This window comes from Tasmannia lanceolata, unplaced genomic scaffold (genome assembly GCF_043159265.1).
Source record: "Tasmannia lanceolata isolate RefF3 unplaced genomic scaffold, GAP_Taslan_0.1 ptg000012l, whole genome shotgun sequence".
NCBI lineage: Eukaryota > Viridiplantae > Streptophyta > Magnoliopsida > Canellales > Winteraceae > Tasmannia > Tasmannia lanceolata.
In genome coordinates, this window is record NW_027518689.1 from 36,561,895 (window position 1) to 36,580,197 (window position 18,303).

The 18,303-nt window shown below is 37.9% G+C and overlaps 1 protein-coding gene across 1 annotated transcript; it reads right to left on the bottom strand.

Moving 5' to 3' along the window:
* Nucleotides 1-970: 970 nt before the first annotated feature.
* CIPK9 (CBL-interacting protein kinase 9) lies at nucleotides 971-16,134 on the bottom strand. Its single transcript, XM_077392329.1, has 15 exons — nucleotides 15,672-16,134; nucleotides 14,154-14,216; nucleotides 13,748-13,819; nucleotides 13,353-13,460; nucleotides 13,171-13,251; nucleotides 5,491-5,544; nucleotides 5,276-5,401; nucleotides 5,056-5,145; nucleotides 4,752-4,874; nucleotides 4,433-4,540; nucleotides 4,206-4,322; nucleotides 3,995-4,051; nucleotides 1,648-1,722; nucleotides 1,464-1,534; nucleotides 971-1,387 (listed from the first exon to the last, which is right to left on the bottom strand). The coding sequence occupies exons 1-15, from the start codon at nucleotides 15,906-15,908 to the stop codon at nucleotides 1,381-1,383; spliced, it is 1,389 nt and encodes a 462-aa protein (XP_077248444.1). The 5' UTR covers nucleotides 15,909-16,134; the 3' UTR covers nucleotides 971-1,380.
* Nucleotides 16,135-18,303: the final 2,169 nt, after the last annotated feature.

Sequence of the window (18,303 nt, forward strand, 5' to 3'; positions counted from 1 at the left end):
AAGATTGAGTCAGATTATCCAATTTAAAAGCCAACCCTACCCAAGGCCCATGATTTCTAAACCGGACCCATATTATTTTCGGGTCGGGCCTAGTCTTGTCGCTTCTGTTTTAATTGGCTGCTGAGAGCTTTTTGGGAACTGTAATGGCTTTTGACAGCTGGTTAAATAATAAAAAAGTTTCACCTATTATCAAAACATTAACACCCTAGTTCTCCTCTCTTCTCTAGCAGTTGAATTGCAGATATCAGTAGCTCAATAGTGCCATTATAAAAATCCCATAGTGTGGATATCAGTCCCCTATAATTATTCCATTTTTAATAAGCGATTTATTTATTCTTTCTCATTAAGTGTAATTGAGTCTGAAAATATCGAAGAGCTTATGCTTAAAAAATAAAGAGCCTAAAATTTCACTTGGTGAGCTATTTTTGTTCTTTTGAAGGCTTTCTCTTAACAACAAATAATAATAGTTTGATAGCGGACACTTTGGCAAAGGATGGTGTAAGACGACCAAGTGTGGAAATATCTTCATCGAGGATTCGGGGATTTCTTAAGATCTATTAATAATAATAGGCACAGCTTGTCCCGTGTGTTAATATGTAAATTTTATACTTACGAATTGAAATTGTTACCTTTCAGAAAAAAGAAAAAAAAAAAAAAACAGTTTCTTTTTTTTTTTTTTTTGGGCGATGAAACCCCCCACTTTGCCCGAACTTTCACTAGTAGTGTCAGTATTATTTTCTTTTCTCTCAAACTAGAGATCTTTTGACATTCTTATCAAAACAAACTATGTTTTCATCTGGGCACCGGTCACTATATCCAAAGAAAAAATCTTACAGCAAGTCAGGCCAAGTTATGGAAAGCAAGAACACAACTAATGGAGACTCTTACATAACACATACTCGACAACAAAGGAATGGACTCTTACATAACACATCAACTGAAATGTACATGGATTATACACAAATCAAAGTGATAAAATATATGGAGAATAAATTCATATATTTGTGCAAATGAAAAGTTCGCCAGTTTCATGAGCTGTAATAAGAAATTCAACACAATCATATACCAAAGAAACAGCCTTTTTGAAGGCCTAAAAGAAAGACATATCCTGTTTATACTCAATCTTAAGTGTTCCTTCAATACCAATTTATGGCATCACATTCTATCATCTGCAGCCTTCATACTTGAACACAAGCCCACAATATCCATTTTTGACACGGTTCTATATGACATAACTTTGATAAAATTCATAAAGGGCTCAATTGGAAGGTGATCTGTGACCCAACATTTGGCCATGGGTTCAAACTCCAGCATAAATATCAAAGAACAAAAAATGGAGAAATAATGGAATCGATCATTGTGGCTATGACAAAGGATCTGTTATGACCTGCGCAAACATATTTGAAGCCAGTAAACAAATGGTTTCCATAAACTTGTTCATGCATAATTACAAGCTGATCTACCTTGTCTCTTCCGGGAGAGATTCAGATTTCCAGACAATGTCTTTTAACCCTGATGAGAAGTTCTTGTAGAACTGCCATTTATTCAAAAAAAAATGAAGAATAAAGACATTAGTTAGTCTTCCTTGAGAAATAACAATGTTCTATGAAATTTCCAGGTAGAATTGAGAGTTTAAACTTAACATGCCTTGTGAAACTCCAATGTGTCGCCACCAGTCTTACGAAGCTCCACCATGTGGAGGGAAGGAGCAACCTCAAAGACCTGAGAAAAACAAATGAAATGCTAGCATTGGTAGGTAAAATACAACAAGTGCTATTTGAATAATCAAAACACCCTTTCGTTTTCATATTTTAAAAATAAGAGTTATTTTGAAAATACCCAACAATCACTCGCTATTTAAAAAAATACTAATAATAATATAAGAACGTCTATAGCTGGGGTTCCTGGGGTTGACTACTTAGGGAAGCTGGCCTTCCCGGATTTGGCCCTATCTATAGCTAAGTCTATAGCTGGGGTTCCTGGGGTCGGAAAAGGCTATGACAATTAAAAATACCTGCATGTTTAGATTTTTGTATTTATTGGTTGCTAGGGACGCGTATTGTCAGACTCATAGCTCTCCTCCCTAGGAGTGGAGGTTCCAAGGCTCTATACTCGCTTTGCTATTAAAAGGCCCTCTCCATCTAGTTTTTGAACACAGAATCCTTAACAAAGTAGGAATGGCTTTCCTTGAGGAACCGGGAAGGCTAGCTTCCCTATGTAGTCAGATCTCCCTTATTTTGTTTTGGGACTTCACCGGGATCTTGGGAATCAGATTTTGTATTGAAGGGAGCCAAAAACGTTTCCACATTAAGGCGATGGGTAGCTGTATGGTGGAGGAAGTTTTGGCGATCAGCGACCCTTTGGAAGTCCTGATCCCGTTTTTGGGGATTGTATATCTGCTAGAGACCCAGATTCAACATAGCATGGCTGAGTCTCTTCTGGCTTTGATGGCTTGTATAGATCACCAAACTAAATGACTATCTAAATGGTGATGACAAGTCTGTTTTGAGGAAAGCCTTGCATGAGAAGCCCCCAAGTTTGGCATTTTTTGTTGGATTCGGTCGAATGGACGCCTTGGGGCAGTGCTATGGAGTTTTGGGGGAGTGATGAAGACTTGGTAGGAGGACAGTGCATGGATGGGTGGTCCTCACTGTAGCGGATGAATTAGTAGATTTTCTCCTTTCCTTTAACTGGTCTAGGAGTATGCTCCTGGTCATCCTTAACTGATTCTATGCATTGCAAGTTGGGACCGCTGGTCCCCAATGTAATTTCCATAGTATCAAAAAAATTGTCAATTCTCAAAAAAAAAAAATATAAGAACGTCTAATCAGTATATTGAATATAACTGAACCCACTGCTTCAAATGATAAGATGACGTTTAACATTGATCTTACCTTCTGAATTTTCCGTGGCCTGTGTTCTATTTACTTAGGTCATGCACATAATTTGATCATTCATCGTACCAATTGTCCCTAATAATTTAAGACTTTTATATCCCCATTTATGCAGGTGGCTGCAAGGAAAGAAAGTCCTGATAATGTCCACAAACTATTGATCAAGGGCTGCACCCCATGTTCAATGGAGAACCAGTATGCCCGCACTTGGATGGAAAGGAAAGAGACAGAAAGAACATAAATCCAGAAAAATCCTAGACAATTCTAAAAGGATGCATGAAAATGAGAGCCTAAGCCTCTTTTAATTGAAAGGATGAAAAGACATGAAAACACCCATTCACAAAACAAGTGTCTTTTGAATAATCAAAACACCCATTCACTAAAAAGTGCCTTTTAAAAAATCAAAATATGCTTTCACAAAGTGTATTTTGAATAAAAACATCCTTTCATTTTTATATTTTAAAATTAAAATATTTTGAAAATATCCAACAATCCTGTATTTTTTTCAACATACTAATTGAATATAATTGAATCCACTACTACAAATGATAAGAGGACATTAAACATTGACCATTGACTCCACCTTTTGAATTTTCCGTAGGAAGGCTACAATCATAATACATTATGGGGATTGGTTCTCTTGGAGGTATTTATTTAGGTCATGCACATAATTTGATCACTCATCATACCAATTGTTCCCAATACTTTATAGCCCTCTATTTTCCCACTAACGATGCCTAAAAACTATCGATCAAGGGGCGCACCCCAGGTACAATAGCAAACCAGTTTGCCGGCGCTTATATGGAAAAGAAAGAGACAAGAAGAAAACACCCTTTCATAAAACAAGTGTCTTTTAAATAATAAAAACAACTTTTTATCAAACAAGTGCGTGTCTTTTGAATAATCAAAACACCTTGTCACGAAACAGGTCTCTTGAATAATCAAAACAGCCTTTCACTAAATGAGTGTCTTTTTAATAATCAAAACACCATTTCACAAAACTGGTGTCTTTTGAAGAATCAAAATGCCGTTTAATTTTTATACTTCAGAATATTTTAAAAATATCTAACATTAAGGAATCCGAAAGAAAGACCAAGTACCTCTGTAGCTACAGACAAGTGGCCCTTCCTCCCAGTCTTGTCACCTTGCAACTTCATCTGGAATAGGGGATACACAAATAATGTAATTGCATCTCAAGATGTAAGTTTTGATGGATACAAACAAAAACATATTGCAAAGGATAAATACCCTTACCAAAATAATATTCACAAAGACGGATCAAGATTTTAGACCTAAAAAATTGCAATTTACCTTGTAGTTTTGCTTGCGTACATTAAAACCAAGAGGCTTAGCAGCTTCCTCAATTCGAGATATTATTTCATTTGCAGGGCATTGGGAAGTAAAACGTGTTTCTCGCTTGACAAGGCCCTATAATTTGGAAATTTAAATGCTCAGCCAATAACTCAAAGTCTACTTAACAAGAAAGGAAGGTTCTTTAAAAAAAAACAATGAAAATGAGAATAGCTCTGTTAACATACCATCTGCTTCTCAAATAAATTTCCGAGATTGAAAACCTGCGACCTTGAAATGAGCTCAAACGCATTCATTGATTCAGGCTTCTCTTTCTTTTCTTTCACATGATGTTCCTATAAATGAAACAAAGCATAAATTTCATCAAAATATCTTTAGACGAATCATTTTCCATGGAAAAAATTACATATAACAAATCCATGTGCAAAGCTTGCTTTTCGATGCTCCCTACCGTGCATGAAAACGTGTCATAAGTGGACATAACAATACTTGCACCCCTCACCAAATTATAAAGCACAATTTCAGAATTCGAATGAAAGGTAGTACCTCCGAGTCATTAAAAACGGCATCAACGTCGTCAAGGTTCACTTCCACCTCATGCTCGAAATCTGGTGGCCTGTATCCTTTCTTAAACCACTCATTTTCTAAAATTTCGGCAACTTTTATGCGCTGCAACCAAAAAAAACTTACAATTGTACATCATATTCCAGAATGCACGCATAAAAGTATATAGCAATAGATATCTAATGCATCCTCTATACTTTAGCGAGTCAAGCATGATGTGAAGTCTACAAAACATGCTTTAAATTGAAGAATGGTGAAACTACGAAAATGAAATTTTGGGACTTACGGTAAGAGGATTTGGGTCAAGAATACGCTGAATTAATTTCTTGGCACTGGAAGAAAACCACAAAGGACAAGTGAAATCTGCCTTCCAGATCTGCAGATTGATGAAAACTAAATTCTACATCAATAATCTGGATAAAGTTGACATTAAAAAAAACATCCGTAATCTGGACAAGATTATCCTTGGAATGAGGAGAGAGAAAATGTAACAACCAAATCCTTACTTTTTTATACAAAGCCATGAGGTTTGAATCATCAAAAGGCAAGTATCCGGCCATAAGAACAAAAAGAATGACACCACAGGACCATATATCGGCAACCGTACCATCATAACCTTTATCATTGAGCACCTGAAAGACAAAGCTTGCAACATAAGAAACTTTTTTTGGTTGCTTCTTTGAGCCGCTGTTATAATGCCATGTAAGAGACCAATAGATACCTCAGGGGCAACATAATTTGGGGTTCCACAGGCAGTGTGAAGCAGTCCATCCTCCTGTGGTATTCAATATTAATCAGAATGACAAAAATGCATTTTTGGGTGTGGAGAGAGAGAGAGAGAGAGAGAGAGAGAGAGAGCTAAATTATGAAGATATTAAAGGGAAGCAAGCCAGAACGAAAAATTCTCCAAAATATGAAAGACAATTAGAAGTGGAAAACAATTACAAACCATCACCAAACATAGGTGTCCTTGGATCAAATTGAACATATGCGTGCATTGCACCATTTGTTACCAAATCACCCATGTAGCTGCTAATGGTTGTACTCCAAGCAAAGATGACAGTAATAAAGGTATAAATGGTGCACTCAAAAAGTAGAAACGAGAGAAACATCCCTAGTTTTTTCTCTTTTTTTAATGATGATAATATTAAAAAGAAGCAACGAGACTGGGGGTGGTCCAAAAGAACGAGCAAGGAAGCAACAAATAAGAATCAACCCCCAAAAATAAGAACAGAGAAACAACAATATAATGCTCCTGAAGGAGGCAAATTATCAAAAGTCACATCTCTGACAACTTGATTTGGAAAACCGGCATCACTGTTTGCAGAACGCCAAGCATGCTGGATACCAATATCATGGCTATCAATCTTCTAAAGAATTTTCTCAAAAGCACCTGCAAACCTCCAACGATAGCTGCCTCCATTTCTCACCCACTTAACGACATTGAGGGTCTCCCTCAACGTTAGCATGGTCCAAAAGAGTCTGGTCTAAAGTGTGGATTCTAGTAAGAATCACTAGGACTTCTACCTCATTTGAATCTTTCTCACCAATTGGACCAAAGACTAACCTCCCTCTCAGAGTCGTTGAACAGACCCCCAATACCAACTAACTCTGAATAGCCCAGACTTGAACAGTCAAAATTTAGCTTCAGAAACCCAGCAGGAGGAGGGCCCCACCTGGGACAAGGGCACTCCTTTCTGAATCTGCTTACCCGAATATCCTCCCCGGACTTGCAAAAGGAATTCGCAAAGATAACACTAAAGATAGGAAGGGTCGTTGCCCAATGAACCACCAAAGAGAAGATTTTCTTTTGGATGCTAAAAACATGTCTAGACTCTAGAGGCCCCAAAAAAATTCTCATGTCCTTTTTTCTCTAAACTAGCCAAAGGGAGGCTACAAAAGAAATGTTACAAAGTGTTCTACCTCTAGAAGGCCACGGGACAAAGGTCCAAAACAAAAAAAGGTATGCAATATGACCAGGATTTACTCAACTTAGTCTAAAAATGAAAGGTCAGATTTCACACATGAAACTGTAATGAAGAAATAGGTGATTATCAGAATCGTGATCAGCTAAGCAAAAAGCATAGTGATTAATAATAATCTTCTATCCCTTGTGAAAATTATCCATGATATGGATCTTATCAAGGCACGTTGTCCAACAAAAGACAATAATTCTACGGGGTAAAAGGAACCCCAGGCTATCCAAGCTGGTGAAGGGTTCGACAATTGAACCATTTGACAATAAAAAATAGAATGGACAGAGAACTTACTCTCTAAGGACCAATTCCAAATCCTTTTATCGACCCATAATCTCTTTATGACCACCGAATTGATTTTCTCCGTGAAAGAACCAATAAAAAAACCTCCTGTTAGAGTGGAAATGAGAGAATGAGAAGAGTTAGAGACTAACTTCCCCTCTCTATCATATTTATATATTAGAATTATATACAATAACTAAACTGTCCTCAGGCTTATTACATATGTCTAACACTCCCCTCAAGTTGAAATGTAGATATTACACATTTCTAGCTTGTTACAAATGTCATTGAGTTTAGCTTTGCTTAAGGGCTTAGTAAACACATCTGCTAGTTGATCTACAGATTGAGTGAAGGCAACTTGAACTTCGCCCCTCTGTATCCTTTGGCGAATGAAATGACAGCTACCTCAATATGCTTAGTCCTCTCATGAAATACAGGATTTGTAGCAACGTAAATGGCAGCTTTATTATCACAATAAAGTTGTGCTAGAAATGATAATGAAAAACCAATCTCAAATGGGAGAGATCGTAGCCAGAGAAGCTCTCCACTCGTGTGTGACATAGCTCGATACTCTGCTTCTGCACTAGACGTGGAAACTATATCCTGGTTTTTACTTCGCCATGATACAAGGCCCCCCCCCCCCCCCCAACAAAGGTACAAAATCCTGTGGTGGATCGATCTCCTGTCTGCTGGAGAAGCTGTCCAATCTGCATCACAAAAGCCTTCCACACGGGTATGTCCATGTTTCTTGAATAGGAGACCTTTCCCTGGTGCCCCCTTTAAATAACGAAGGTTCTGAACTACCGCTCTTAGAAGCACGAAGCGGGTGCGGGAGCGGGGGTGGAGGCGGAGGCGGGAGCGGGGGCAGGGAAGCGTGGGGTCTAGAAGAGTCTAAGTTTGGGAGCGCCATGGGAGCGTGTATGTAATATTTTCTTTATATATCTTTCAAAATTCAAGTACATCAAAAAATAATAGTTTCTAACCATTTTCATATGTATCTTTCAAAATTTAAGTACATCTAAAAGCTAATTTCTAACCATCTTCATTTGTGTGCACTCGTTCCTCGTGCCTTCTGAAGATGGACAAGCCTTTGTGCTTGCTCCAATGAAGTACTATGAAGAGTTGGAGGAGTTTCATGTAAGGAAGTTGGTGATGGTGGGACCTATAGAGTAATAGAAGCAGGATTGGAGTGTCATTAGAGCAGTTCCTATCTCTCTGGGGTCGCGCTCCCTGGAAGCTCCCTTCCTAAGGAGCGCCGAACACCCCGAGAGAAGGTTCCTGCTTCTAAGCTACCGCTGCCCAGTGACAAGTGCGTGGTGTGCTCATAAACTGACTAACCACCCCAACTGCACACGAAATGTCTGGGCGAGTAACAGCAAGATAGATAAACTTCCCAACTAGTCGGTGATATCTACCAGGATCATCCATCAAGTCTCTTTCTTCTGTCATAAGTTTGGTATTAGGTTCCATTGGCACAGTAGCTGGTTTCATCCCTATGGAACCAGTCTCCTCCAACAAATCTAGTACATATTTTCTCTGTGAGAGAGATAAACTAGTACCAGAGTATGCAACCTCAATCCCCAGGAAATATCGAAAGAGTCCAAGATCCTTTGTAGCAAATTCTTTTTGTAGGAATACCTTCAACCTCTGTATGCCAGTAGTATCACTCCATGTAATGATGATATCGTCTACATAAACAATGAGTAGAAAATGCCCTGCATCTGAACGGCAGCTGAACACAAAGTAATCTACAGCACACTATCACATACCAAATCTTATAATTGCATCACTAAAGCGTCCAAACCATGCTCTTGGGGATTGTTTTAGTCCATACAAGAACTTATGATGTCTGCAATATGAGGAGGACATCTCCCTAGTTTATATACATATTTATATATACAATGACTAAACTGCCCTCAGGCTTATTACATGTGTCTAACACCTCCCACTCAAAAAAAAAATCCTATGAAACTTAACATTCCACTCCACCATTCCATTTTTTTTTTTTGGCAAAAAACCAGCCACACTAATACTTTTATTAGAGGCCACATTGAAAAGGACCATGAATTCCAATTTCAGAGGTCTGTGACCACACCACTCATCTAACCAAAATATGCTCCCCCCCCCCCCCCCCCACCAAAAAAAAACACAAACACACACACACACACACAAACAAACAATACAACACAACACTCATGCACACATTTTTTTTTCTCTTTCTTCCAACTCTAAAACGGGTACCTTCTGGAAAAGGGGAATTAACGTTCATAATATGACGTAAAACCAAGATCCCCTTAACTCTACACTCATCGACTGGAGACCAGCCCCCAAAACTAGATCCATAAATAACCTCAACAATTGTCTCCCAGAGAAACTCTATCTTCATCAAACCTCCATAGCCATTTTCCAGAGACACTCTCTATCTTAGCCAAACCTCCACAGCCATTTCCCTACCAAAGCCTTACTCATCAACCTCAACCTTCTGCTGACAAAATCACCCTCTTTTTAACATAAAAACCTCATCCCAATTGACTAAATGATAATTCCTACCGCTCTCTTTGTCGTTCCACAAAAAATGTTGAAGTTGCTCAATCTTATTAGTCAGACACATTGCAATGGAACAATGATATGTAGTGAATGGAAAGGTTAGACAAAACAACCTTAATAAGCATGATTCTATCCCTAAGAACATGAGAATTTAAAAGAATTTTCTTCCAAGCAGACAGACCGACAGACTCTTATAAAGTCGCTATGTAACTGGGTCCAAGAGGCTCTTTGAGGGGTGGAATCGAATTGGAATTGGGGATAGATCCAATTCTGCAACCAAAAATCCTAGCAAAGTCCACAATCTCCGAGTCCATAAGACAGATTCCAAGAAGCTAAGAAATAGCAAAATTAATTCATTGCCTAGTAATAGACTCAAAACATCTACAGGTGGCATTCATGTTTTTGAATTTCCAAAGTTCATGGCTACTGAAAATTAACATATCATCAGGGTACTGCAAATGCGAGATTTGCAGCTCAGTTTGGCTGATTTCCAATCCTTCAATCATGTCTCGGGATCTGGATTTCTTCATCATTCCACAGCGAGAATCTTCCAAGATAGTGAATAGGAAGGGAGAAAGGGGTCCCCATGACGTAAACCTATTGTAGCATTTATGAATCTTCTAGGCGACCCATATAAAGAGGATGTCTATTATAAAGGATAACAACAGGCATCTCCACTTCCTCTACCATACCGCTTATCACATAAATTTTCTCCGCCCTTGCACATAAAAAAAAGGTTGTATGACCTAGATCTACCATTTCTTTCTTGTTTTTAAGTAATTTGTCGGACTTGTATCTGTACTTCAACTTTCCATTATGTTATTGTTTTTACTTTGAGATATTATAGGTGTCTTTACGCTACACAGAGGAATGGATGTTTCGACTTTCGCTTGATGGGGGTGGGATTTTCTCTGTCTTTGGACAAAGAAAGATGGTCGAGCATGAGTTGGAAAAAGAAGAGTAACATAAGTGGTCTTCTCAATGGATAGGAGAAAAAGATCTGGGCCCATAGGGTTTTTACTTTTGCTATGGGTTTTTAGCAAGGAAACTAGGAGTGAATAAAGGATGACCTTATTGAAGGCAGCAAAATGAGTTTATGAGAAAGGTTCTGCCAATAAAGAAGTCAATACCACTTACAAATCTCAATGGAGATCAAAATTTTTGCTCAGACAGACTTGTGGGTAGCATTTGCAAGATCCTAGCCAATTTGTGCGCTAGAAATTTAGGAAAAATGATGGTTTCGGTGATTCCCTCATTTCAAGGGGCATTCATCGAAGGTTGCCAAATTCTTGATGAAGTTTTGATTTATAATGGTCCACTAACTCCAAGAGAAGGGAAGGTAAGAAGGGGGTTATTTGCAAAATTAACATTGAAAAGACGTGTTTGCTAGACAATTGAGAAAAATATGGGGTTAAGCTAATTCCCACATTTCAAGGGGCATTCATCGAAGCCAGATTCATGACGGGGTTTTGATTGAAAACGAGTCTGCTGACTCAATGAGGAGAGAAGGTAAGCGGGATTATTTGCAAAATTAACATTGAAAAGACTTATGATTTGTTGAGGAACATGGGCTTTGATCAATGGTGTCAAAATGGAATATGGCGTGCATTTTAACCCCATATTTCTTTATTTTTGCAAATAGTGGTGTGATTAATTTCTTCAAAATCTCGAGCGGTCTCGAACAAGGAGATCGTCTTTCATCATTTCTCTTCACTATGGTGGGGGAGGCTTTTGGTAGGATGTGATGAGGTTGGATAAGGGTTGTAGAAGGTTTTTTTCTTGTGGGGGAATCTGCCCCAACCATGTCTCACCTCCATTTTGGGGACGATACTTTGGTGTTACGCTGAACTCGGTGATCAGATTAGCATTGTATTTAGTTTTTCATTTCTCAGTCAGACTGAATCTTTTCGACCAACAGTGACAGATCCTAATCTAGAGGTTTCCTATGCCATGGGTTGCATTGCCTATTGAATCGGTTCCATTAAAAAAATAAATTGATGGAGAAGAAACAAGAAACCCTTCCGCCTCTTCACCCTCATTAGGCCTACCTACAGGTCTAAAAGACAGAACAGAACTTTACAAAAACATAAATGACCAGTAAAGCAGCACATAAACAATAAAATTTTACAAAAACTTAAGGTTGGGAGCAAGATTTTAGTATTTACCTAGTCAAGATATCACCACTACAACTCCTCGTTAGCTAGCCATGCAATCATGTGACACACTTTTGCTATTATCCATCCAATCATTTCATAGCTCAATTTATTATGTGCTTCTGATTTAGAATTTTACATGTCATCTGATTTAGAATTTTACATGTCATCAGAGCATAAGTCCATGTTCTTTTGTTCCTTTAGACTAAAAAGTAAAAACCCTTCATCACTGCATTCCAAGTTTTCACTTCAGAGACTTCTAGAGAAAGGGAGCTTTCTTTTTCTTTATCTCTCCCCACTGTTGACACACTGTATTTCTCAAATCTGTAGTTACCGGGAGAATTGTTTCTCCACAAATACCAAAGCTTTTTTCAATTCCTGTTTCCACAGCCATTTCTCAAATCAATTCCCACATACATTTCCTGGTCTGGCAACCATGCCAAAACAAAACATTTCACCCAACCAAATAAAGGTCTATAGACTAATTACCACTTCTGGTTTTTAGATTATAAAAAAAAAAGGTTAAAAAAATCAAGGTTTATGGATCTAAAAGGTGAAGAAAGAGAAATATGAATAATTTAGGAGGTCGGAGGATTTTGCACAAAACAAAATGGTATACTATAGCAACAGAGCAAAATCTTCAAAACAAAAGTGGTCCAGGATTGGGCTCCTCCTCCCGTGGGTTTACTTAAGTTGAATTTCGATGGATCCATCTTGCGGAATCTTGGGCCGGCCGGCGTAGGAGGTGCTCTTAGAAACGAAAGGGAGGAGGTGCTATGAGCCTTTGCAGGGCCTATAGGGGTAGCGAATGCAATGGAGGCCGAAGTTCGGACCGCACCAAGGCGTAAAACTTTTGGCGCGACAGCAAATGACTAATGTAGTTGTGGAAGGGGATTCTTTAAATGTCATCCGTTGGCTAAAAGGATCGCAAAATCATCCTTGGAGATTCGACAGCCTATTCGATGAGGCTAGATTGGACTGGATCATATCATATTGTGTTTCAGCATGTATGTCGATCCGCAAATTCAGAAGCGGATAGCTTCGCGAGAGATGGAGTATCTAGGGAAGTGCTACCTTTATTTGATGGTCTGCCTCCTTGATTTTTGTATTTTTGGGGAGTCTAGCAGCTCCCCCCTTCTTTTATCTCTCTTTGTACTTTGACAATCTCAGTCGTCCTTTATTTGCAATATATTTTTTGGCTACCATTCAAAAAAAAGTCCATACAGAAAGATGGAATAAAGTTTTCCATTGATCAAAAGGGTATACAAGAAAATGTAGAACCAATCAATGATGTTAGCAAATTATATACTTCTATTGGTTATGTTTAGAACTATTATCCATCTTCACTAATTCAATTGGCGATTGATGCAAATATGCATTGGAAAAGCTTATGCTTCTATTGTGCACACCTCAAGGAAGCTTGGAGTGAAGCATAATACTTACCCGTATTTGTTGTGAAAGTGCACTTAATCCAAAGTCTGAAACTTTAAGAAGACCAAACGAATCCAGGAGTAAATTTTCCGGCTGCAAAACATGCAATTGCTATATGTGAGTAGAGAATGCATGAAACCTTCCAAAAGCCAATATAAAATACTTAGTAAATAAATCTCAAAATTTTTCTTAACCTTCAAATCTCTGTGGTACACGCCTCTACTGTGACAGTAATCCACAGCGTTAATAAGCTGCTGAAAATATCTCCTAGCTTCATCCTCCTTAAGCCTCCCATGGTTGACCTAACAATCAAATATCTGGTAAGGTAATGCTAAGTATCACACCTAAGTAGATGCACGAGTGCATGCTTACGTGCACTCACTACACCTACATAGGCAAATCAGTTATGTACATGTATATACGTTACCATCATCCTATTAGCATACATAGGTAAATCCATACATAGATGTGCATGTCTATGTACAAACCCTCATTTATTTATGAATATATTAACATGTATATCCCATGTTTGATGCATGAATGAATCTTGAGAGTTTTCAAAAATACAAATCAAGCAATAAATCCTTACTATTTTGTCAAAGAGCTCGCCTCCATTGACAAATTCAAGCACAATATATATCTTTGTCTTGCTTGCCATGACCTATAATGGGCACAAAGAAATGTAGATTAAGGAACATAGGAATGCAGTTATATTGAATCTATTAGAAAGAAAACATACTGAATTTTTTTATCTAAATAAATGTAAGGACACACAGTTCATTTAACAGGCATAAGCTGAGGCAATATAAAGTTTACTTCAAAAAAAAAATTATAATGCTACAAAATCAAGTCATAGTATAAAATGTAAAGCTTGGGCCACAATCAAAAGCTTTTAAGGCGTTAAAATCCATCTATGAAGGTATATAATATGATTCTAGTAGCAGTTGCATTAAACTAAGAAAGAAGGGAAAAATGGAAAATTAATTATCAATTACCTCATGGAGCTTGACAACATTTGGATGCTTGATCAGCTTCATGGTAGAAATTTCTCTTTTTATCTGGTAATCGAAAAAAAATAGTCCTTAGGTTTACTCACAACCATTACAAACAGATGAACTACTCAAGAATTTGAGATACTCTGCAGAGTTTCATGATATTTACTAAAGACAAATTATGAACAAATGCTCCATATCCAAAGAAGGCAATCCCTTGGTAATAGTAACTTTAGTTTGAATAGAAAAATGATTAATGCTTATCCTTGTATGCCACAAATGATCTAGTAAACTATTCAAAAAAAAAAAAAAATCTGATGCAGGGGAGATTGAGGGAATTACTCAAATAAAAAACTAGTTAGAATTACTAGACTATTAATAAATAGAAAAAAATAAATAGGCAACTACACCTTAAATGATAGAAAGTTTATGAGAATTGGCAGACCAAAACCCCCTATGGAGGTTTTGCCATCATAGTTAAGGACGATATTGGTGGGCATTTTACAATGTCCTTGCAGGTTTTCCCTTGCAACTACAAATCATAACTATTGATTAATTAGCGTAGCAGATTGCTTTGGATTTAGAATAGATTCATATCAGTAACTGTGAAATGGTTTCAAGATATACAAATCCAAACTACTCTTTCAGAGACAAAAGCGAGATTTGATCATAATAACAGTCCACCAAATCAGTTACCACAGTCCATCTAATTCATTCCAACATTTCTACTCTTTTGTCACAACAGTCCACACCTTTTATCAAATCAGTTCATATTATTAATCCATCAGTCCATCTCATTAATTTCCTAACACTCTAGAAACCAGTCCTATAGTCCTACACATATCAAATGGTTCTGATTGTCCACCAGGAGAGATTTTCGCGGCATCGTCCATCCACAGTGGACTTGATGAATGAAGAACGGTTTAGATCACCAAACAGGTGGGACCCACCTGTATTTTTGCCCGCTCTAGAGGATAGCTTATAGCTATAGCCCTTAGATGTCTAGTTTTTTTTTTTTTAAACCTTCTAAATTGTGTATAGTATCCAGAAATATATTTAAAATTTAAATATTCCAATGCCAGGGCTAAATCCAAGACCCAGTTATATAAAAATTACAGGTCAAATTTTGAAAATCGCACATAAAATTCTGGAAGTAAACCCGACAGTCAGCGACCAAGAAACATTCTCCCTCTATTGAAATTATTAGTAATAAAAAAGGGAAAAAAGATGGAAAAAATTGAAAGGATGAAACAAAAAAAAAAAAAAAAAACCAAACCAAATTCAAATCAGGGTGAGAACTTATTTCCACGTTTTCAAATTTTGATTGGGTTTTCCCTTTAAACTAGGAAGGGGATCAAGAAAATGAAGCAAATCAAATCAAGAAAGAAACCCAATTCGCGAAATCATTATTCCATTCAATAACAGAAGAAATCAAGCAGCGTAAAACTAAAGACAAAACGAATAGAGCTCTAATCAATCCTAACCGAGTTTTTTTAAATAAGAGAGAGATAAGAAGGGGACCTGTTCGACCATCTTGTGGCGGAGGACCTGGGCCTTATCTAACACCTTGATGGCTACGTACTCGTCCGTCTCCACATTCCGCGCGTATTTCACCTTGGCAAACGTTCCTTCACCTAGGGTTTTCCCGATCTCGTACTTCCCCACGCGCGTTCGGCTCCCTGGCACGCTCATTGTTTTTTTCTTATCTTGAGGAATATGATCTCTTGAGTGTTCCTCCTGCTGCTGAGATTTCTTCATATGTACAGAGAAGGATTGGATAGAAACAGAGAGGGATGAAATTAGGGAGAAAGATAATGAGGACAACACAGTTTTAGAGGGATGAATGTATTGCAACTTGCAAGTGGGGGGATAATGTGGGTCACCCCTGCCGCGCGTCCGCAAATATATATGCGGGCACTCTCTCCGTCTCTCGCTTTTCCGCGGCTCTTCTTCTCATCCGGCCACTACGAACAAATTACAAACGTCTCCTATTTTTGTTATAACACTTGTACCAAACTACCCTGTCCACGAGCTCTGTATTATTCTCCACCAAGTTATTGCCATAATTAGTGGGGTCATTATACCATGGATTAGAAAGATGATAGGGATCCATTGTACGATTCCAACCCTCTAAATTAATGGGTCATGAATCTTTCAAATCCTTTCAGACTTCAATTGACGTGATAAGCATTCTTTGAATCCAACCGTTAGGATCTGGGTGTTTCAAAGTATGACGACAGATTTGTAAGCCCAAAACTTATTATTGGTCTCAAAATTACATTTAAATTTTAGTCCGATAGTAGGGTTAGGCCTCACAATCGGTTGTCAAAATCTGAAACGAACAGGGCCTTCGTGTTTGGGTCATAATCCATTACAAATCTGTCCATCCGAGTGTCATAGGCCCAATCTGCATATGCATTTAGAAGTTTGAAAAAAAATTAAACTATTTTGTTCATTATTACCATGCATCAAAACAATTTATTCAATTAAATAAGTAAATAAACGAATTAATCTAAACTGCTTACAAGCATTTAGCTTCAGCGTTAGGGTTAGGGGAAGAGGTGATAAGGAATTAAGAAACAAGAGAGGGAAGGAGAGGAAATAGTTTTGATTAGGGATGATACAGTGAAAATATGCTTCATAAATATTCTTTCATATACAATGTATATGAAGCATACATTAGCACCCTCTAATCAAATCTGGTAGATTCCGATGCATATGCCCTGGTCCGATCTTTCAGACCTTAGGATATGGATCTAAATAAGATTTGACGGATCCAACCGCTGTGACTTGGTCCTATCCATACGGGTCTATTGACATCCCGTGGAGTAAATTTTGCACTATGCTGCATCCATAGAAGGGATACAAAATAAAAAGGTTTGGATCATTGAAGCACCCACTTGTACTTCTGTCCTCTTCCACATTGCCGCATCTAACCTCGGGTTGTACTTCATTTTGATGCAGAGGGTTATTTAGTCATTTTAGTAGCTCTAGCTACAAAGTCCTACAGGGTGTTTTTAGTAATTTTAACCTTGACACGGTATTAACGCGCAACGGTTCAAAAGCCATGAGCCATTACGTTACGTACTATAGAACAATAATTGCAAGCTTCCAAAACAACACTGGGATGATGAGCAATCTTTCCTTTTCCTTTCTGGCAGATACCAAGAATCCCACCTCCTCTTTTTTATCCTAGTAATGGGTTGTAGAAAGAAAGGAAGCCTCTCGCTATTTTCGTCTTTGCGTTGTGATCTCGACATTTGCATTCCGAAGATTCAATCTTATCCCAATGGCCAAGAAGAAAACGTGGTTTTTTTTACAAATGAAACCTCAGAGAATGTCAGACAGTCAGCCTATCAATCCTTCACACTAGGGCTAATGGGCAATGTGAAGAATTCCAAGAGTGGACCCCCAAACCAGCAGCCTAAAAACCTAAGTTAAAATGAGGAATGATAAATGCAAGGGCGCCCTTGCATAGAGAGCCGGAAAAGGGCCCTTGAATCCTTGATCGGATCACGTCATTAAGTGCGACTGAAATTACTTTCTCAGAGGATTATAAAAGATTACCGAAAATAATATGGATCCAATTAAGGGGACTTTTTCCAGCTCTTTATGCAAGGGCGTCCTTGCCTCTATCATTCCTCAGTTAAAATTTGGTCCTATGGATTACTAACGACTCAGAACAGGATCTAATGGGCCCGTCGATTTCAGCATTAGAGAATCTTCCATGCCAAAATGGCAAAAAATATTCTCGGCGTACGTTTCGCTAGGCACTAGTTGCATGGGCTGTGAAGACCCCGGTCTCTTTATTCTGAAAATTTATTTATCAAATGGAGGTGTTTTGAAAATCTATCTATATCTATAAAGCTGAATGTGGTAAGCTGGGGTGTCCCCACTTGGCACCCCGAAATTTAAAAACGCTTGCATTCCCTTATTTAAAAAACGTACGATTTGCATTCCCTTATTTAAAAAACGTATGCTTTTTAAGGACTAATGCCTTAATCAATAAATATGATTCCTATACTGGATAAAAAAAAGGCCTAAAATCAATGCTTCATTATATTCGTTTCACCGACTAAAAAAGGCCTAAAATCAAGGCTTCATTATACTCATTTCACCATACGAGTAATATATTGGATTAAATTTTTTTCTA